Source organism: Barbus barbus, assembly GCF_936440315.1.
Source record: "Barbus barbus genome assembly, chromosome: 35".
NCBI lineage: Eukaryota > Metazoa > Chordata > Actinopteri > Cypriniformes > Cyprinidae > Barbus > Barbus barbus.
The window spans coordinates 18084107-18107321 of NC_136763.1; the positions used below are offsets into that span (position 1 = coordinate 18084107).

Sequence of the window (23215 nt, forward strand, 5' to 3'; positions counted from 1 at the left end):
GGTCAAGAGCTCATTAGTAGAGACTCCATGACCTAAAACTCAGGTGAAACATGACCTTTTTCTGAGGTCAATGTTTGCACATTCAAAATGTGCAATGTTGGGGGACAGGAACGGGGTCGTTTCAGAGGTTATTAACCATGTTTCATTTTAGTAGTAGAGTGGAGGATGTTGTTTTCAGGCCAGTGGGGTTATGGGTCAGACTCCAGGGCTTGGTTCAGTTGGGGATTGTTGGGTCTAGAAAGGGAATGTGTTGTCTGGACCTTGGCGGTGATGAATTACGCTGAGGAAGGAATGATGACACTCACACAAAGACAGTGCATCAGCGGGTCACTCGCTCTCAGCCACAGCAGCGCCTGTCGCCGGGGGTTACTGATGGACCCTTATTAATCACTCCATCAGCTGCCCGCACCTCAGAGCCGCTCTGATTACATCACACGCTCCTGCTCAAACACACACTCTTCTTTAAAAGCTCACACTTTCTCCTGTGGACATGACCTTTCACTCCAGATCTGTCTCATGCATCATCCAGCCAGCATTAGGGACAAAGGGAGTGAGGGAGGAAGAGAGGGCAATGGCCTGAGATCTGCAACCAATGATGTTTAAATATTAAAACCAGGGGCAGGGGAAAGACATTTATGGCAAAGCCGTGGAGTTCATCACTGTGTGATTGCTCAAGGGCAAAACCTTTGGGAAGACAGCTGGTTTAGAGGAAGGTTGAAATTGGGTGTTTTCTTTACAAGATGAAAGATTGTGCTCTGTAAAAGCAACAAACCATATTTACACACATTTGAAGTCGTCACACACACCATCTTTCACAGCTCAAATCATTACTGCAGAAGCCAGAAATCGCTGGATTTTAGTGCTGTGCAACATAGCCTAAATGCAGTACATAAATTCATTATTAACTCTTAGAATGATTTTATCATAATAATGGATATGGCAACATTAATATAGTTGTGATGCAAAAACAGAAAAACTGGTTAAAAGAGATGCAATGGAATAAAAGCACAACAGTCAAGTAATTTAAGTCACTTTACTGTGGTAAAATACTGATTTTAGGCACTGTACATGTAAAAGATAGAATATGACCCCAAGGAACACTCAACACTTGCAAACATTTGAACATTAAGTGTATATTATGTTCATAAAACATTACAGATTACAGCATGCAGGCTATTTCCAATTCTTCTCCTGTTCTACTGGATTCATAATACATAACCAGACACAGTTCAGAACTGTAACTTGTAGTTTTGTTTTCTAAACTTGTAGTTTTAATTCCACGCTGTCACCATGAAAAATGGTGCTGGTCCCTTTAAGAAATATATAGCGCTCTCTCTGTCAAGAGCGCTATACTGCTTCATTATACAAACAGACTAGCTAACGTTACCCTGAACTTTGCATGCCGTAGTTCATACAGGACTAGTGGAAAATGTGCATTGATACACCTTTATTATATACATTACATATTTTATTTTGAAAGGTGAACTGTCTATGTAGTGGTGAAAGCACCTCCGCAGCGCGTGTTAGCAAACTAGAGAAATACAGTATTTTCTGCTTGCCATAATAAATTGCTATTTTTCTGCACTGTGCAAGTGAATTTTGCCATGATATTTTCAGAGATGATAGACAAGATGTTACAGACTAATAATTTAATGAAAACCCAATTTTGACCCAAAAAATTTACAATCGACCTGTTTTTGAAATTTTCTGAAAACGGGTTTTCCTAGATAGCATCATATTTGGTCTTGGTAAAGAAGACAGACTTGCTACTTCCAATAGATATGCAGACCCACCGCTGTGAGCATGTAAGATATGCTGTTATGGCATGAAAAGGCATGCATAAATCTGTTGCTAAATCTAGACAGGTGGAGCTGGGGAAGGTGGAGGGCATGCTAAACTCTGCATGCTGCAGGACCAGCTTACAGTGAACACTAAACCAATCATATTTATATTTTTTTTTTACCATGATTTACAGAAGACACCCACTAAAATGTCATTCAGTGTTAATAGTTTATATACCAAAAATCTTAAGCATATTTAGAACAAGAATCATTAGAGGACATTAAAAACTCTATTTAAGGATCAAAGTGCAAAACTGATTAACTTTAAGCAATTTTAAATCTTTACCAGTCTTTACCAGAATAAGTGTTGTTTCATTTGTACATAAATATATCTTAGGCTGAATGATGATGGAACAACATTTCACCCATATTTTGATTAATATGCTTTCTATTTCTAATTTATCATGCGTTCTATGTATACAAATACTTTTTGTGAATTTATATATAAATTTTTAAAGATGCTAATGCATTTTAGTTTTCTCTGAAGCTGCTTAAAAGTTTTTTAATTCCATTCAGAACTAAACTGCCATGTAGATCATGTAACATCTAAAAAATAACAATAATAATAAAATCATTTTAATTAATTGATCTTTTATAGTAAAATAACTTTCTAAAATAAGGCAAGGAGTGAGGACAAAACTGGCCTAAAATAATGGTATTTAGTAATGTTAATGGTTAATTATAAAGCATCTTTAAAATAATTCTCAATGTTGGTTATTTTCACCAAATAAAACTGAGTATCCCAACCCCATTCCAACACCGCTTTTTTTGCATTATGGAACAAATCCGAATTTCAGACAAGAACCACAGGCATCAGTGAGAGGCCCAGGTCTGTGGGTGTTGCATTTTCTGTTCTGTGGAGCATGTGGTCTTCTGCTTCATTCTCCCAATTTAGCAGTGCGTCTAATCTTAAACTAAACATTGTGGACCATCTTTATGAAATGAAGTAACTGGATTAATCTTCACCCAAGGGTTTCTGGGAAGATCAGGCCAAAAGATTAACAGCAGTCAAAACATGCCAACAAGGATCCAAGCCCACGAGAGACTTGTATTATCAAATACCGAATACAGACTGATCTGTCAGCACACATACACACAGTCTGGACATAGATTCCTTCTGTTAATCTCAAGATGTGATCCATCTGCCCTCAGAAAATAAAAATACCAACAGTACCATGCAGTGGCCAAAAAATTGAATGACAAAAAAATTGAATTTATTAAAATTTGAGAATAACTGATTTACCAGATGCTAAACTTAAGGTGCCGATTTAGCAAACAGTAACTTAACATATAGCAGCCAGCAATATTAACACTAAATGTACGTGAAAATGTGTGATTAAAAACTGCTGTGAAAAAAAGGAAAAAAATCAACTGCTTTACATAAAGGCATAAAAAGCCTGTTAAACTAGGCAGACTTTAAACTTCATATGCAGCTCAAGTGCTTCCCAGCCCTTAATTTCCTTCATATTATTGAGTAGTTAATTTATGAAGCTCGGCAGCATGTCCTTCTCAGAAACCCACCAGCAGCAAATTTCATTTCCAACCCCAATTTGTTCTACTTGAATCAAAAGGGGCATTAACTGACACATTCTGATGAGTGCTGAATTTCACATATTGTGGCCGTACATATATTGATATGGCTGTTTGTTTTTTTGGAGAGTCATTAGATGCTGCGTTTCAGGCTGTTTTTCCACTACAGTAGTATAAGTGCACTCATCCCTGCCCCAGCAAATGGGCATCTTCATATTTATGAGTATGAGCTACATGCTCTCAGCTTGTTTCATTCTTTGCCAGCCACCATCCCATCTATTTCTGACTCCTCCCGCGGGAGGGAGAACAGATATGAGCAATCGTTCCTACATTAAGTCTGCGCTTTGGTTCTTGTCGATTCACTCTGAGTGTAGAGAACAATCTGACTTCTGAAAAATCCTGCAGAAGTGTGACCTTTGACCTCCTGAAATGGAAGAACTTCAGGCAGCCTGATCTCCTTAGCATACTTAAGTATTCCTACGTTCACACAACATTTTTGGACATCTGAATATACACCAAACACAAGAACAATGTGGATTTATATACACAACAAATACAAAATAAAATACAGAATTTTTTACATACACACTGATTAAGAAATGTAAAAGTCTTTATGAATCCTTTATATTACTATAAATATATTTATATGGTTACATTTTATCATTATACAGATATTTTTGAACAGCTGTATGCCACCCCTAACCTAAGCCTATAACCTCTTGTTTAAAAAAGGGAACGTTAATAGGCAGATATAATTTTTATCTTATTTTTTACTTTATTATTTTAATACTGAAGTTCAACTATAATGTTAATAAGGATTTTTCCTGTTTATATTAGCATTATTAGCATTTAACAATTATTATCATTATTATTATTTTCAACCCTCATTTTGACCCTGAAATGATCTGAAATTAAATGGCTGAAATGCATGTCAATAAACGACAACTATTATGATTGGCTAATGTCATTGCATAGGAAACAGTATCAATGCCCCCATGCTATTGCACATTAAGTGCTTTGAAAACATACCATAATTTACAGGCAAAGCAATATGAAATCCTTTACTTACGTTTGTGATGCAGCTGCTGTCCGATCCAATAGGGCTGTGCAATTTGGGGAAAATATCTAATTGCGATTTTTGTTTTTGACAGAAATTGCGATTGTGATTTGATTTGCGATTTTAATTTTGCAAAGTCAAGCTTCAGCTCAATATTGTTAGTGTACATCACAGTATGTGTAGCCTATCGTTACCATGCTGAAAAAACAAATAAAACAATAGAAACCATCACAGAAAGTCTTATAGTTTCCATTAAAACCATTACAAAACTCCTTTTTATAGTGTGTTTTGGGCATTATTTCAATAGGAATGACTGTTGTTCTATTGGTTCTTTATGGCGTAGGCTATGCGTCAGTTTTCATTTATACTTCTGCGTCGACGTGCAGTACACATGCAGACCGCTAGTCTGCAGTGTCCACGGGCATGTTGCTTGTGTAACCCGCAGTACCACGGCAAAAGCCTTTGTAACGTGTGTTTCACCAAAAAGGGTGAGGAGGTGACAGAATTTATTGAAGCAGCATATACTGGGACAAAATCTGTCACATCCCAAAAATAACACTTCATAATTATTGGACAGTCACTTTAATAAAGCACTTGTCTGATTTCATTCACTCACGTCCGATAACAAACTGCCTATTTAAATCTGTTCCACCCAAATGGCATGAACTGCCAAAGTCAAATTTCACTCGAACCCTGAGCGCATGAAAGTCTGTCTAATGCACAAAGATGGCATAAATGTACTTAGACTTATCACAGTTGTTGCAAACGATGTATCAGACGCTTAAATGCTGATTATTGATTCTCATGCACAGACTAGGCCGCAGAAAAAAACGTGCACTGATTGTCATGACTACAGCAGGGATGCAAGGGTCTGACCAAGATATAAATTTAGCCATAACTACATGATTTTCCCCACAGCAATAACAAAAATTAATTTAATTTTTCTGTTCACATAGTCAAACAATTTTGACTCTTTAGACCCCCCAAACGCCATCTAGTGAATAAGCGTCTAACTATGTAAACTGTTAAAAGGCCAGTAAAGGCCAGCAGGACTGACAGTCTGACTGCATAATGAGTTTTACCGTCTTCTGAAGCAGCGGATGGGATCTTTGATCAAGGCTCTGTTTCCCCTCTGACGAGGAGGCCTTTTGTTTTGGGGATGGAATGATGGGCGCTGACAGGTTTGATAGGCGTTTTGACAGCTCGTGTATCGCTGCTGAATGCCTGAGCGGTAGCAGAAGCTAAGAGCCGTGCCCTACACACACACACACACACACACACACAATATGCATTGTAATGAAGAGTTAATTGTTGTTGGGATAGAGCCGAGCCTGTGTGTTTATGAGTGGGTGGCCAGCCTGTTTGCCCAATACTTGCTCTGAGCCGGACATGAGGACCGAAAACAAGAAGGAAACATAAAAAATGGAAGCACATTTCAGTGAAAAAGCAAGCGAGAGGGAAGAAAGAACGCTTTTGAACGTGGAATGACTGTTCGACCCACTGCTGTGGAGATTTCAGGCCGGTTCCCAGAGGAGAAAAAGGAAAAAGCTTCCAAACAAACACACTTGGACTGAATTCATAAGCAAACAGGACTCACCACCTACCCATAACTGCATATTTCTGAACTACAGAGCCTCTGACACTCTCTCTCTCTCTCTCTCCCTCAACCTTGCCTTTCTTTTCCATCTCCTAACTCACAGCTTTTCTTCATCCCGCATTCACTTTCATATTTCACTCCCCCTCCTTCCCGTTCTCCGAGAGCAGACACAATAAATTCCCACGCCCAGCCATCTCCTCAGAAATGAGAGCCACGTCCCTTTCTTTTTGAGATAATTAATTCTCTATGGGGGGGTTGCAAGGTCTCAAAAATATGCTTTGGTGTGGCTCTGCAAACTTCTCAAATGCAAAAGCTTGATAAATATGATATGTCCCCATCTTCTGACAGTGTGTGTTTGTCTTAAAGCAACAGTACATACAAAAATTAATATTAATTTCCCTCATGTTATTCTTAATTTCAGCAAATCGCAAAATGAGAAATGATGTTTGCATTTTGTCATTACACTGTAAAAATGGTCACAACCTAAATATGTGCAAAGTCAATAAAAATAGGACACAGTGTGTGTTAATATAATTAACTTGTTCATATGAATTTTCCACATTAATTTTAAGATTTTAAACTTAATGCATGAGAACATTTCCAGCATGTCTGCTCCTATGTGGGCAGTGTGCTGAAAAACTTTTTTGTGTGTGGTAACACCTAAATTAATTAATTTATTAAATTTAATAAATATTTAAAAATACAAATACTTCTGCACCATAATGAGAAAGGATTTATTTTATTTAAGAATAAAAAAAATGTCTTTCTTTTGGGCTGAAACGTTAAAATAAATAGAACATAAAATAAAATAGGTTATAAAAGGAAAGTAAACCATAATCAGGGACTCTCAAGCTTCATAAATGACCATCATAAGTGTTTTCAAAAACCATCAGAACTCAAATCTAATTTGTGCATTCCCACATTGAAACTTTGCTTGTCAAGATGCAAAGTTTGAGGTTTAATGATGGCAGCTGCTGTTGGTTTTTGAGTGTCTTCTAATCAAACAATATTTAAAAAGCTATGGCAAAGGGAAAAACAACTCAAATATTGTCTTTAGAAGCTGTACTGTATGCTTTGGATGGCTGCTTTTTGCTCTTTTTTGGAATTCGACAACGCCTGGTTATAATACTGTATGCCTTTGTTACATTGAAAAGGAGATATTCTTCAAAACGTCTCCTTCGTGAAGCTGTGCAAATAATCATGTGTGGGTGAACTTTTCCTTTTCAGGTGGAGGCAGTGAAGGAGATGCTTTATCAGCTAGAGGAGACCTTCCTGAAGAAGAAAGCACTGAGAGCCACCAAACAGCAAAAGGCTAAAGAGAAGAAAGCCCTGAAAAAGCTGTCCCTCAGGAGTCCCGCCATGTCACCCCAGGGCCAACCCAATGCAGTGGCCTACCCTCAGCCCAGTCATCCAATAAGTGAGCACCTTCCGCCACCCCACAAACACTTATCTTCTGCCAAGAAGTAGGACACTCCACTGGGCCATTACTCCACCCTCAGAGAAATAAATGGGCTTTGCGGGCGAACCATCATTCAGATCTGTCTTCTCTCAAATCATCCCACATTCATTTTACGACCCACTCCTCGACACAAGAAAAACCCTTCCTCACATGAACATACCTTCTCCCAGGCACCTATAATGGGTTGTATTTTAGCGACAAGAATAAAATAAGGCCTTTCTTCAAGCAGATATAGCACTGAAAAGGACTGTTTCATTTAAGTAACCCATTCATACTGAATATGGATGAATCTTATGAACACATTTTATGGGATATTTCACCCCAAATTGAAAAAAAAGAAAATAAATAACTATTTTGTTAAAATGAAACTACTGTTTTAGTACCATTATTGTTATTATTTTGACAAATATATTTTTGATTTTATTATATATATATATATATATATTTTTTTTTTTTTTTAGTTTTTTAATCTAATCAAAATAACCCAACTGCAGTTTGCTTGAGATTAATTGGAAAGCACAATGAAAAAACAGGATTTTTGAGAATTGTTAAAAACGGAGTTAGCTGTTTTCTATATATCTTATTTAAAATAATTTAGACTAGTAAAGGTATTTTAAAGAAACAAAAGTTTTTTTTAATAGATATAATTGTGAAATGATAATATATTATACTAATATTACAAAATGTTTCTAAATCAGCATAAATTAAATGCAGTGCAACAAATATTACCATAATGTTTTAAATGATTAACAATTATTTTATTTTTTTAATTTATTAAAATAATTTTTACAAACTATATAAAATATATACTTTATGTCATTAAGTATACATCATAATATAATACTTTTTCATTATAGTACTTCGTACATTTTCTTTAAAAGAATAGTTCACCTAAAAATTTTAATTTCCTGAAAATGTACTCAACCTCAGGCCATCCAAGATGTAGATGAGTTTATTTATCCGAACAGATTTAGAGAAATTCATCTTAGAATGACATTATTTTCTCCTCTGCAGTGAATGGAATGCCGTCAGAAGTGAAAATAGTTCTAAACAAATATGGCAGTGGATTTTGATGTGAGAATGTTCACTGTATATTATGAATTATGGACTATTTTGGCAATAAGTGAAAGATTAAAGTCAAAGCGCCTTGATGCATTTGTTTAAACATGCAGGTTTTCACTTCACAAGATGTTAACTGATGGACTGGAGTGGTGTGGATTGTGATGTTTTTATCAGCTGTTTGGACTCTCATTCTGATGGCGCCCATTCACTGCAGATCCATTAGTGAGCAAGTAATGCTAAATCTCTCCAAATCTGATCAGATGTAAAAAAAAAAAAAAAAAAAAAAAAATGGCCAGAGTGGTACATGGTACATTGGTACATTTTCAGCAAATTTTCAATTTTGGGTGAACTATTCCTTTAAGAAAAATATAAATCTTCTCAATATAAATCCTTTTGGTTTTGGCCTGAAATTTGACCCAAGGACATTGATGTTCTTGAGCACTACAAATGCACCACAAGCTACACCAGTAAAAGCAAAACCAGCATGTCAAGATAAAAAAAACACATCACTGATACATGACTATATTATTGTTTGCAAGGGAGTTAATGGTCTGAATTTACAGGTTACAGTCGGAGGCGGAGGAGGATTGATCAGGCGCTTCAAAACACAAGGAGTAAACACACACACACACACCAAAGGCTACGTCACTCACTTGCTGGGTGAAGATTGATTGCTCGCACGCACACAACAGGGGTCCCCTGGGGGGGGGGGGGTCGTTTTTAGCCATCCAGCCTTATTGACGGCTGCGGAAATCTCTATGCACACACACATATGCACAATGCTGATTCATGTAAGTCCTTGAGCTTTGCAACATACAGTACCAGCAATCTCTGTTAGGACCCAATTATAGACCGTCCCAAACTATACTGCTTAGCCCTGAGTTTCTGACGGGCCCGTCCAGTGTTTTAAGGCAATTAGGAGGGCTTTGGTCGAGTCTGCACGGCACCAGTCAGCAATTAGTGCGTATTCATTTCAATACATTAATGGCGTTCATCGAGTGAGGTGAGAAGGGAGGACATTTGCATTGCACACTATCGGCATGTTGTAGAGATTAATTACCATTGCGTGTTTTCTAAACAGTTATTGTAATCCAGTGTTGCATGTAAAATAACTAGAACTCACAGCAGTGCAGCAGCACTATAAAGAGAATATGTGATGCTGTTTTCGGTTTGGATTCAGTAATGATGTTTCTAAATGCTGTGGATTTTGATAAAACCCGCTAAACGTATGCTGATCCAGTTTTTGCTCATGTAAGCAGCTCGGTTGTAACATCATTATATACTACGGGAGTGATTGAAGTATTTCCGTCCACAGCTTGAGAGGAAAGATTTTAAATTAAAAAGGAGATGAGAGAGTTTTGCTCGCCTCTATTTCTCTACAAAATAACCAGCGCTCTGTGGTTCACATGATAAGCTATTAAGTTTCTATAACTAGCATGCTGCTACTGCAGGAAAACCATCGATGTGGGTCTCATTAACACACAGGTGCTAAGAAAACAGTTTTATAGGTTTTTTGTTTCCCATTTACATTAGTCGTATTAAAGTAACATTTAGTGAACATCCTTGTGTGCATATTTTGGTCTTAATTTAATCAAATCAAAAAGCAGCAAATGATAAAATGATAACGTTCTTATAATGTTGCTACACAAAAAAGTGCTGGGTTAAATACAGCCCACCGCTGGGTAAAATATGGACGAACCCAGCGATTGGGTTGTTTAGATCCAGCGTTAGGGTTACTGCCCAAAAGGTTGGGTTAAACATTTAACCCAACTGTTGGTTAAAAACAACTCAGCATGTGTTCTGTCCAATATTTACCCAGCATTTTTAAGAGTGTATGCAGCTTATAAGGCTATTAGATCTCTATGATATTCTGGTCTCTAGATATGATTCTGATCGCTCCTTCAATATACTCTGCTAGTCCATAGTTTGGGGTCAACATTTTGATTTTTAAAAGAAATTAATACCTGCACTCTAAAAGATGCTTGGTTAAATACAACCCAAAAGGTTGGGTTAAACATTTAACCCAACTGTTGGTTGAAAACAACCCAGCACGTGTCCAATATTTACCCAGCATTTGTTTTAGAGTGTGTAAGAACACATGGATCAAAAGTGATTTAAAATATTACAAACTATTTCTCATGCAAATAAATGCTATTGTTATTACCTTTCTATTCAAAGAATCCTGTTTCCAGAAAAATAAGAAAATAGTAACTATTTGCAACAGTGAAAATGAAATGTTCTTAAGTTCCAAATCAATATTACAGAGATTTCTGAAGGATCTCTGAAATTGCAATATTATTTTTACAGTATTATTGTTTGATTAAATAAATGCATGCATTGCCCAGCAGGCAAAAACTGTACATCAAAACACTCCACATACACGTTAAATTAACATCTCCTTAAATATGAAAAATATTTGATCTTATGGTATATTTTTTTATAATTTACAATTTTAAATAAAAAGATAAACTTAAAATGTTAAATGTTAATATTAAGAATACATTTTTACTAAAATGTTAGAAGATTGATTAAGTGGTATCCACATGCTATAGAATGTACAGCCTCTTATGTAATAGAGTGTTGATATGTAACAAACATAACCATCCATTATGGGAGCTGTATCCAGTTCATTATATATCATTATATTATAATGAACATGGAGATATAACCACGATAATTAGGTTCTATAGTAACTCAATATGATAATATATATATATATATACATATAATAATAATAATCATTCAGAAGCATCTCATGAAATTGATCTCAACAGCCTCAGCAAGGTCTCATACTGTCTGCCTGGAGGCAGGTATCAAAGTGCTAAAGTATATGATGAATATTTACAGGAATAAACGAGACGCAGGTGGAATGAACGCATGGAGAAACTCGCAACATTAAAATAAAGATCCTTAATATATAGAAGCAGATGGCAAGCCAAGGTTTGACTATAAAATATACAGTTGTCAGAGAGGAAGACGATGAACTTGGCTGACAGATCCTGGTGTGTGGAAGGAGGTGCTGGTTTTGCTGTGATTTCAGGTGGGATAAACTGTTTGCTCTGAGCCCAAGAGAGCATGCAGGTAAACATCTCTCCTGCCAAGTTTTTTTTTCCACTAGTAAGAAGTTGGGAGATGTTTCTGATCAAATTCAGTGAACACAGAAATGCTGCTGTGGTTAGAACTAGAGAGACTGAAGCAGCACGATTTTCATTTTTTCCTTTCTCTCTCCGTCTGTCCCTGTCTCTCATTTCTGAGAGGAACGGCAGAGACAGGTGTAAATCTGTCACTGGAGTGTGGAGTACAAAATCAGATCTGAGCCCGTCTCCTTCCAAACTATTCCACAATCAGAACAAACAGGGTTCTTCAGAAGAACTTCACTCTGTGTGGAAATATACTAGCCCCTGTTCTCAAGCTGTTGTGAAACATTTAAAAGGGAATGGTTTAGCAGGAGACCGTTCAACATCAAACCATCACACCACTATTAGAGACAGATTAAAGGAATCCAGAAAAGAAACTTCACCCTCACGTCATCCAAAACTCGTATGACTTTCACTAGATATTTCCAAGAAAGTTCACACATTCAAACTCCAAAAGGAATGAAAATCACCATAAAAGTATGTCCATGTTAAGTCTTTCACAATTTTCAAAGTCTTTTGAAGTTAAATAATAGCTTTGTGTGAGGAACAGGCCATCATTGAAGACATTATTTGCTTATTTTAAACTTGAGACAACATCCCTGGTTTAAACACCAAATGGTATTTGGTGTTTTCCCTCAAGATTTTAATAACTTTTTATTTTAATAACTTACAAAATTTCAACCTGTTCCTTATATGAACAAGAAAAACATGTTTAAATCCTATACACTGCTTGCATCATGAAATTTTATTGCCAACGTTTCGGTTAATCGACATTCCTTAGGCTTAATATGCAAAAGAACTGGCAAATTTAAAATACTCCTTTAGAGTATTTACAGCTGATAATAATGAATAAAGTCTGCATGCGTCACAAATTACTGAGGCCAATATAGCATTCAAAATGAGAACAAGAAAAAGTTACAATTCCTGTTACAATAATCAAAAAGCAAGCACAAGCATAATTGACAACAACAGTAACAAAAAAACATAATAGGTCTACAAAATATTACTAAAAATATATACACAGCTATCGCATGGCTTCAGAAAACATAGTAGAATTATGCGAATAAGTCCTATGGGTTATTTTAATGGTGTATTTTTGGAGTTTGACAGTCCATAGTCACCGTTTCCTCTCATTGTACAGCGGTTTTGACATTCTGCAAGAACATATTTCGAGTTCAAGGAAGAAAGCCATTTAAATGCATTTCTGGTTGTCTATTCCTAAGGTTTTTGGTATTCTTAACTTTTAATGATCCGTTTTCTACAATAGGCGTAAGATCAGAGAACTTGGGGGGGGGGGGGGGGGGGGGGTCTCTTTTGGCTTGATGATCACTGACAAAAATTGACCCTCAACCGATTTATATCACGATAAAAGAGCAGTTCGTTATCAGAACCCAGACTTCCGCATAAACTTGACTGAATGAATGTGATCCGGAGACACGACTTTTAGTTACATTTGTACCCCATACAGCAGGGTTATGATCAAAGCAGGCAGTGCTGAATTATGTAGGGGGTTTCCCAGTAAATCAGCTGAAAAGGGTAATACTTCAGTTTTACATCTCAGTTGTTGTAAATTACAGGCACTGGATGAGATTTATTAGTTTTGACTAATATTACCTTTTCATTGCAAAATCATAAAGTTAGTCTATAAAACACAAAATGCCACGCAAACAGGAAAAACATGAATCTAACAGTTATTACTCCAAGAAAATTAAACACTCGAGAATTTAAAACATGAAATATGGCATGGTTCTATAGAATATTAAAATGTGGAATGCCTCTTAAGATTTTCATGATACCTGCAGCATTTATCCCTCTGTGCAAACCATCAAAAAAAAAAAAAAAAAAAAAGCAGTTCCTCCTGTGACCTTTAGCTGGTACACTTCAGCAACCGCGCTTTGTAAATGAGATTAGGTATTTGTAGCACTGAATAGATGAACAATTACAGCTTATTACACCTCTCCTCTGCATGAACTATTGATCTTGTACAATTTTACACTCAGAAATGCCCACCTGCAGAACATGAAGGAAATTAGACTTTAGAATTATTTCCCCAAACAAAAGGGACGAGTTTGAATCCTCTGCTGGAGTTTCTTCACCGAGTCTCGAAGTAGCATCTTTGAAGACACCCACAGGAGATTCAGAAGGCATAAACAAGCATCTCTGGGTAATCTGAAAGCAGGCGCAGGGTGGCAGTAATTTAAATTGTCTCAGACTGCACCAGCGCCGTCGAATTATCAATGCTCTACGCTAAAAGAGTGGATGGAAATGGCGGTACAAAGGTTTTGCATGTGCATATCGCGCATGACACGCAGCGAGCTGCCATAGCTGGGTAGTAGCTGTCTGTACTCTGGATATCAAAAGGATTTATTTAACAGTCACTCTCCAGAGGCAGCGTGTTACATCTTTATGATGCTGACGGAATTTTCAAGGTTACGTTTTTAATGCTCGTTAGACGAGGAGGAAGATTCCGAAAATATTTTTAATTGGACGCATTTATAAGGCGCGCTCTGATTTTGTCTCCTGGAGACCGAACAAACTCATTCTCTGAAACGTGAAGTGCCATCTGATTTTCAGAGGAAAGCCGTTTTAGGCTACAGTCATTATCGCTGCCTTGTGAGAGTTAACGCGGTGCACGCTCATTTGGGAATAATCAGGGTCCTTTGAACATAACGAACACTTCAACTGACTTCCTGCACAAGCAGTTAAAGCCGAGAAAGGACTGGTGGAGAAACAGTGAATGCGCGTGAGGAATGGGCAAAAGGAAGATTGATAGATGTTGGCACCTCAGCCCAACCCGACGCGTCAAAATTTGGCTGATTAGCACAGACCAGTTACCCCTGCAACTACACCTTTGTCACAAGTCCATATTTCCATCAAATTTTCATTGGTCATTTAATAGGAAAATAATATGACATTTTACTTTTTATATGCAAGATTATTAATAATAGCCTACCTTTTAGTGCAAAATCATGTAGTCCAACCCATAGATATGTAAAGGTAGATTCAACTGCACCTTTGACTGCTCCAGACACGTTGATGTGTTGAGTTTGAGTTTACAAGATATTACAACATTTGCTCAGCCTCTTGTTTGTGTTTTTACGCTTGAACCATATTGAAACTATGGCAATTTTTTGTTTTGTTTTGGCCAACACCTTACTGCATTGTGTTAGTTTAACAAAACCATGCACATAAAGGTTGCAGATGCCGTCAACTTGCTCATATGAAACCAACATGCATGCAACTAGATTTTCGTAAGGCTCTGCACCAGCTGAGCCCAAAATGAATGGAAATTCTAACAGATGATTTTGAAGTATTCTCTTCCTTAGAGAGAAGTCTCTACATTGCCCTTCAGTCTTTTCCTATTATCACTAGAGACTCACCTGTGATGAGATCTGCAACGAGAAGCCTGGAGCTCATTGGCATACATCATCAATAAATCATTAGTCTTTTTGCATTCTAATGAGAGGTACTAACACAATCCTCTGTATACTACAAACAAACCAACAGCTTCTTATAGCTATTTGTACTCGGCCTTCACAAGCATCTGTGCACTAATGCATCATGTAGCTGTGCTTTTCTTCTTTATTGATTCCACACAGCATGCAAAAGAGAGGAACATAAGGAACTAACTTGGTGTACTAACTTGTCTGATGCCCTAAACACCCCTCCTAGAAGAGTCCCATTGCCCTTCGTTATCTTCGGCCAATGCGAAATGATCTGTGGCTTCAGGAATTCGAAATCTTCTTGGATGCATTTGTTTAGTGTGGTCAAGTGTTGCGCGATTTGCTCACCAAAACGCAGGTGTAAATGCGCCTCAGGTTTCAAGTTTCCAGTAGCAGCTATTCAACAACAGCTGCTAGCATTTTTCTGCTCTCTGAAATGATGAAATTCTGACATTGGAGTTTGTATCAGACATTTCATTTTGCCATATGCGAGTGGAGCTCCTGAGCCTTTGCTCCACACTAGAATGATGTAACATTTGCTCTGTGTAGACCCTGTTGGCCTTGTTAGCTTGTATCCTAAAGTCATCCTGTCTTAGCTTGGATATTCGAGCAAAACTTTGTCTTGGCTCCTGATGACTGGTAAAACAGAACGAGCTAATAATCCGGAACAAATCTGGACAGAAACAAAATACAAAACAAATGCTACTTCACATCTTTGTTTGCACCTCAGGTCAGGTTTTCTTTGCTATATTAAATGCTCTTTCAAACTTGGAGAGAGGAGAGAGTCAAGCTCGGGGCAGTGACCTGGTCTTATCTATGAAATTCTCCCCGAGTAGGACGCAACTGAGAACAAAGGGCCTGTACTTGCCTATTCAACGATAAATGAGGCATTCGTTGGCTTTGAAGTGTAGGAGCGGCAACTATAACAAGAAAATCAAGACCTCCGTTTTCCTTTTTTGATATTCCTGGCCTTTCTTTGCCTCAGGGCTTCAGTGTTAGTTCAGTATCCAGGATACTTTTCAGCATCTACGCCTTTAGTTAAAGGAAACTGAAGCTGGCTGTAGTGCTGGAGCGCAGCTGCATTAATATAATAAAAACCCGTATTCTGCTTTGAAGGAAGAAAAAACAAGTAGCAAGGCTTCCTGGTGCAATAATGAGCACTCTTGAGTGGCACAACGGATTTGCTTAAGACTGGACAGAGCTGCTCAAGACTCCAAATCCAAATTGAAAAAGTGTCAATGCATAATGATTAGTCTATTTGATGCTTTTAGACTCAAAAGGTCCATATTGGTCTTCATGAGTTTCTTCAGAAGGCCATAAATAATTCTGCAAGAGATGCCACAGCTGTTTGGCTGCATCACAGATACGGTATTTTTGAGAAGCCTGTCAATGGCACGTTTAAATACCAAAGAGACATTCAGATGTGACTCACATCACCCACAAAGACTCAAACAATCTGGGATCAGATCCACAGCGATCCAACTCTCTACTGTTTTTCTGGTAGAAAAGCATGTACAGTAACAATCATTCAAAAGAGTTCTGTGGGTTTGGATTGACATGAGGGAGAGTAAATGAGATGAATTAATGCATTATGAGAGAACTAATGAGAACATAATGATTGTTTTTTTTGGGGTGACCTATGGATAGAATATATGGGACTTATGTTTTGGTTTAGAATATAAGGAGGTTCCATTGAGCCTCAACTTGTAATGGGCTTAAATGTAGGCAACATTTTGCAGGCAAAAAATGCTCCGTTGTCGATAGTGTGACTGTGATAAGCACTGCTCACGAAGAAGTCACCTTCAAACCAAGCAGGTCGGCATGCCAAATTCACAATTCCAACTTGAACATCGGCCAAATTTGCACGGGGAACTTACACAAAACTCCCTATGAAATAAATTGAATTGGCCTTTGAAACTTGAAATGTGACTGCACATTAAACCAACTGTAAATGGCCTTAAGCCCAAAACACACTTTTGTTTTTATGCATACAACAGGTTATGCATACAGTGTACATAAATGTCATAAGCATAATTCACATTAACTGTACATGCAGAGCCAGGTTTTTATATGGAAAATATATATACTTTGGACTTTAAGGAATAGTTCACCCAAAAACAAACAAACAAAAAAAACTATCATTTACTCACCCTCACATCATTCCAAATCTGCATAAGTTTTTTGTATTAAAATACTGCATAAGTATTTTGAAGAACCAATCAGATGTTGGTCCCCATTGACTTCCATAGCAAGGAAAGAAATACTGTGGAAGTCAATGGGGACTATCAACTGTTTGATTACCAGCATTATTCAAAATATCTTCTATGTTCAACATAAGAAAGAAACTCATACAGGTTTGAAGTGAAGTGAAATACTGCCAAGTATGGTGAGGTGACCCACACTCGGAATTCGTGCTCTGCATTTAACCCATCCAACGTGCACACACACAGCAGTGAACACACACACACCCGGAGCAGTGGGCAGCCATTTATGCTGCAGCGCCCGGGGAGCAGTTGGGGGTTCGGTGTCTTGCTCAAGGGCACCTCAGTCGTGGTATTGAGGGTGGAGAGAGCGCTGGACATTCACTCCCCCCACCTACAATTCCTGCCGGCCCGAGACTCGAACCCGCAACCTTTGGATTACGAGTCCGACTCTCTAACCATTAGGCAACGACTTCCCCGTTTGGAACGAATAGAGGGTGAGTAGATGACAAAATGTTAATCTTTGGGTGAACCATCCCTTCAAGGCCCAAGATACTTTATTTACGGTGTTCTTCTCAGTCTTGCTCACAGCTTTCAAAGTACTCCATTGAGTGTAAATGAATGCTTTTATAATAAATAAATAGTCCTTGAGACTCAGTGGAACGTATAGTTTGGGCTTCAGTTTATTGTGCAAGATAGGAAAATGTTTTGCAGGGTTACACTCTCACTGAGAACCATTTCAAACAGATTCCTCATACAAATAGCTGTTTTTAAACAGACAAGAACACGATGAAGGCTTAATGCTTCTTTTATTGATCAAGAATAAATGAAGTCACCTTCAAAAGTAGTCAAACCAATAACATAAAACCACCCACTCCAAACAAATCTGCAGTAGGCAAAGGCATTATATGAATCCCTTTTACAGACAAACGTGAAACGTGAATATATTTGTGACATAAGTGCAGTGACTACAAAACGGTACAAGCAACGGAGACAAACTATTATTAATGTGACAATCACAAAGAAAAAAAAAATACAATATTTACACATAAATATAGACAGAAGGAAAGATTTACATATAGAAGTGATTCTGGAGAATAAATATGGCAGGTAGATCGCAACAACTCTCTTTTGACTTGTAGAAACCAATACCCTAAATCAACAATAAAAATCACTTCTAAAAGTACGCAAAAATGTAAGGCTGCGTTTAAACCAGACCTTACTATGGCAGCTCAGTGCATTTCCTCTTAAATGCAACAGCTAGTTGTGTATAGCTTTATAAAAGCTGACAAATAGATTAGTTTAGATTAGATTTTATTATATTAGCTTATAAAACATTAAGAAATACTTTCAGTGGTTAATAATTGTGTGAAAACTCTACCCATCTAATAAAAATCAGAACCTGTCAGTTATGTCTCTTTCATGTTAATTAAATGTGCCCAGACTTCGACATCAATAACAAGCCGTCCTTCATGTGGTGGGTTCTGGACCTGTAAATTAAACCCAGGTGGGGGGCTTGGGCTGGAGGCATCGTGCAGACGTGGTACCATAGTGTGGAAATTAATTACAACACTGGATGCAAAGTTCAGAACAGGTGAGTTGTGGATCGGCTGAAAGTATGATACTTCCTCTCAAAGGCGGAGGACAGGTTGATCATGGATGGGGAATGAGCAGCCTGGAAAAAGAAATAGAAAATAAAAACATAATATAGTGATGAAAGGAGAGTTTTAGGGTTATTCTAGGTTATTTTCATTCTAGTCTGTAATTAGTTTAAGACTGGAGAGTGCTGAATTGTAAATGGTGGATGTGTTAACCTTTGGTGCATTTTCATACCCAGAAGACCTTGTTAAAGATTCAATGCAGAGTTAAAGTGTTGGTTAAAGCTGTAATGCACTTAGGCCTCTTTTTTAAAAAAAACTATTCATACTGAAGTCTAGGAGTGGGCGGTATGAGCTTAAAATAAAAACAATCATGTTGCAAATAATTTTACAATACATCATCATACCATGATATAATTAAAATAGTTTATACATTAAATACCCAAACGCTAATGCCTATAATCGACAATCCAGCAAATTATTTAATTTACAAATGTAAGATATTTAAATTAAACTTTTTAAAGCTTGGATGCAATCTAAAAGCTTATTCATAAAAATTAAATCTGGCATTACTATATAAATTTCAATTATGTAACATGACTTAAACAACTCAAAACAGTAAAAGTAACAAAAACGGATCAATCTAACCCTAAATTCTGATTAGTTGAGCTCAAGCTTTTGTAAAAGCAACCAAGAATTGAACAAGATTAATTGAATTTGTACATGAACTGAATTCTATACTAATGTGTTTTAACATTTCTACAAATCACATGGAATCCGTGTCACTTTATTTTTTACTCGTCTTTTAGAGAGAAAAAAAAAAACAAGCAAATAAATTACAAAATATTTAATACAACTAAAGAGTAATTTATATTGGCATGTAATTTGGCAATAAACAGTTCACACAAAAAAGTATAACATTAACCTATGAAATATACACACACATATCTATATCTCGTGTCAATATTTTGGAATAATTAATTTAATTTTAAAAATATATATATTTTGATTTTTTTTTTTTTTTTATTTATAATTTGCAAAAACATTCTGCATTGCAAGTGCATTTAATATCGGTTACTTTTTTAGATTTCCATCAACAGTTTACTCTCATTATTTAACTGTCATGATGATGTGCCATTTACATCAGTCTTTTTTACATTTTATCTGTAAATTTGTTAAAGAGAATATATTTAGTGTCACACCGCCCTTTCCTGCTGAAGTCTACATAACTACAGCTCATCTTCATGGGTTTAGGGTAGGAACTAACCATTAAACAGCGTTGAGACTTTCTGTTTTTTGACCAAAAGCCAGTGTTGAGCCTAATTGAAAATATAAGTGTTCTCGCAGAAGCCTGAGGTTCACAGGTTTTTGTGGGAGTTTGTTCAAAAGAGGTGAGAAGGGGAGAGAAATCCATGTTAATGATGTTGGCTTTCCAAGCTCGCTGTGGTAAGAACGCACACGGTTGACCCTTGTTAAGTGTTCACCATTCAGAATCAACAGCATTACCCGATGGAGTGTCAACCTCCATGCAGAGGATAATACTGTATTCTTTACTATGAACACAGATTTGAGGGTGAAAACGAGGTTAGCAAACCACAAACCCAATTTCTTTTGTTTTACTCTTACTCACAGATGTACCAGGCTGTTTTCACACACGCACACCAATAATCCTATTACTTAGCATTGCTTAATAAGAGTTAAGGTGGCCTTGCACTGCCATTGGAGGCCTCAAGATCAATAAAGGCGGCCAATGGCAATGAGGGAAAAAAAAGCCATTTGATGAATTGCCTTGAGTGTGATAAACGAAACATTAAAACGCTAAGAAACGCACACACGCCAGTATACGGATGATAGTTAATGGGATCAAATTAGAAATAGGAGGAGATTAAATCACGGTCATCAGCTAATTTACGGCTGTCACACCCATAGATCATGCCAGTACCACAGTAAAAATATGAGATTTATGAAAAAAAGAGAGAAATCACATCCAAACAATTACATCTTTATATAAGAGCCGTCATAACTGAGAATTATAGAACTATAAGAGCATCGGAGATCTCATATTTCACCCTGCGTAAATGATCTGATGTCAGTGTTAAAGGGATGCTTCACCAAAAATAAGGATAATTCTGTCGGTCACATTACATCACACTTTTTAAAACTATAGTATTTATTCAATCGAAATCTTGTTTTAATCAGAATAAGTTGGATGACAATTTTTTATTTCTGAGTGAACTTATATATTTTTTAACCCTCATGTCAAGCATGAATGTTTTTTTTCTTCCATGGAACACAAAAAGCCCAATTTTGAACACTCTTCTCCATATAATGAAAGTGAATGGGGAATGAAATGAAGCATTATAAAAATACTTCACGTGAAATGGACTGTTTCAGTATTATAAACCGTTTCATATGACTTGTTCTACAGTTAAAATTAAGTAATATAATAGTTCTGAGCTAGAAACAGATTTAAGTCATTTTGACAGTTTTCCTCTGCTGTCCAAATCCCAGAGTTGCCATGTTAACAAACTATTATAAATTGTTTTAATTCATTTAAACAAAGCTGAAGTTAAATCAAATTTAATTATTTTCAATTAGTTGCCAAAGCAACATTATTTTTTGGGTAACACTTTAGTATAGGGACCAATTCTCCCTATTAACTAGTTGCTTATTAGTACGCCTATTAATAATATATCGGCTGTTTATAAGTACTTATACAGAACATATTCTTTATGACCATATTCTACATCCTTAATCCTACCCAATACCTAAACTTAACTACCTTACTATTAATATGCAGCAAATTTGGAGTTTATTGCATTAAATGTTGTAGCTAATGGTTTGTTAATAGCGAGAATTGGACATTAAAATAAAGTGACCATTTTTTGTTTAAATACTTAATACTAAAATAAATGAAAAAAAGCTAAATAGAAAAAGAAAAGCACATAAAATTGTCAATTTAAACAAATTAAAAGCTGTCAAAATTTCAGAGCTTTGTGTGTCATTTGATGGATTCCAATTCACTTTCATGATGGGAAAAATAGTCTAGTACTAGTAAATTTCTCAACTTGCTTAAAGTCATTCTTAGAGGTCAGCATGAGGGTGGGTAAATGACAATTTTCATTTTTAATTGAATAATCCCTTTTGAATCGGTCCTCAGATCATCTATAAATGAGTGCCACCATAGCCCATCTGTGCGGTAGTGAATTAGTGTCAACACCGTCCCCAGATGTGAGTTAGTAAGTCACAGTGAGTCAAGAGGCAGAACTGCTGTGCTCACATTTAAGAGTCCTACAGGAGGGTCTCCCGCCGTGGGGATACAGGGAACCTGCGCTGCGGCTCTGGGGGCGCCAGCAGCTCTTGGCACGGAGCTACGGGCTGGGCCGCTGGGAGGGACAGGATGGATGGTCTGAGCTGGGTTTTGGGAGCCGCTGGTTCATCAGCCCTCTCTGGACTGCACGGAGTGCGGACACACACCGGGACCCTGGGCCGTGGGGCATGGTCCAGAGAGTTTGACCGCTGAACCACTGCGCTTTTAATAGAGCCCGTCAGACTGAACGTAGAGGCAGAACGAGACATCTACACTCACACGGAGGGAAGAGAAAAAGAGAGCGCATTAACCTCATCTTGCACCGCCTCCATCGCACACGCCCTCACATTCACTTTAAAATTGAAAGAGGAAGTGAAATATTAGAGTGTGATCTCGTTACGAACGTAGAGATTTCTCAAATATTTAGAAGTGCATGAATCACCTTAATGAAAAAGGTAAAAATATCCCTTTTCAAATGGAGCAAAGAGCACAAGAACCCTGATGTTGAAGAAAAGCATGAGTGAATGACCGAGGCAAACTGCGAGTCCTCTGAGAGAGAAATGCAAGCCAACCGAATTGGCAAAGGTTCAACTGTAGAAAATGAGATTAAAATCTGCAATTTGAATGTATGAGAGATTTGAATTCAAGCAAATACCCGTTTAGACCAAGTGTGATGTGAGTGAATGACAAGTACACAATAATTGAACAATTTATGTGGCAAAATTATTCTTTACAGTTCAATGAGTAGTCAACGTTCTCTGGGGGGTGGGGGGTGCCTGAATAAAAGAAGGATTGTTATAACTTAATATTTTGGATTTGAGGCTTATTCACACCAAAAGTGAAAATTTGCCACAAAAAAAAGATTTTCAGTGGAAACAATACACTCCCTGTGGACCCATTCACACATGACAGAATTATTATTATTTAATTTTTTTTCGACAGAAGAAAAGCAACTGCCAATAAGCTTTTGGGTCATGTGT

At 37.1% G+C, this 23215-nt stretch overlaps 2 protein-coding genes across 4 annotated transcripts in view; one reads left to right on the plus strand and one right to left on the minus strand.

The window, feature by feature from the left end:
• Positions 1-7843, plus strand: part of LOC306855427 (spermatogenesis-associated protein 16-like) — a 67719-nt gene extending 59876 nt beyond the window's left edge. Inside the window, exon 11 of the mRNA XM_079394146.1 lies at positions 7253-7843. Coding sequence (XP_079250272.1) covers positions 7253-7492 — 240 coding nt within the window. The 3' untranslated portion in view covers positions 7493-7843. The remainder of the gene's footprint in view (positions 1-7252) is intronic.
• Positions 7844-17986: 10143 nt separating this feature from the next.
• The window catches only part of LOC306854892 (protein ECT2-like), a 30919-nt gene continuing 25690 nt past the window's right edge, over positions 17987-23215 (minus strand). For all 3 annotated transcript variants that reach the window (XM_079393194.1, XM_079393193.1, XM_079393192.1), the window contains one exon: positions 17987-19002. In XM_079393194.1, the coding sequence (XP_079249320.1) occupies positions 18913-19002 (90 nt within the window). In that variant the 3' untranslated portion in view covers positions 17987-18912. The remainder of the gene's footprint in view (positions 19003-23215) is intronic.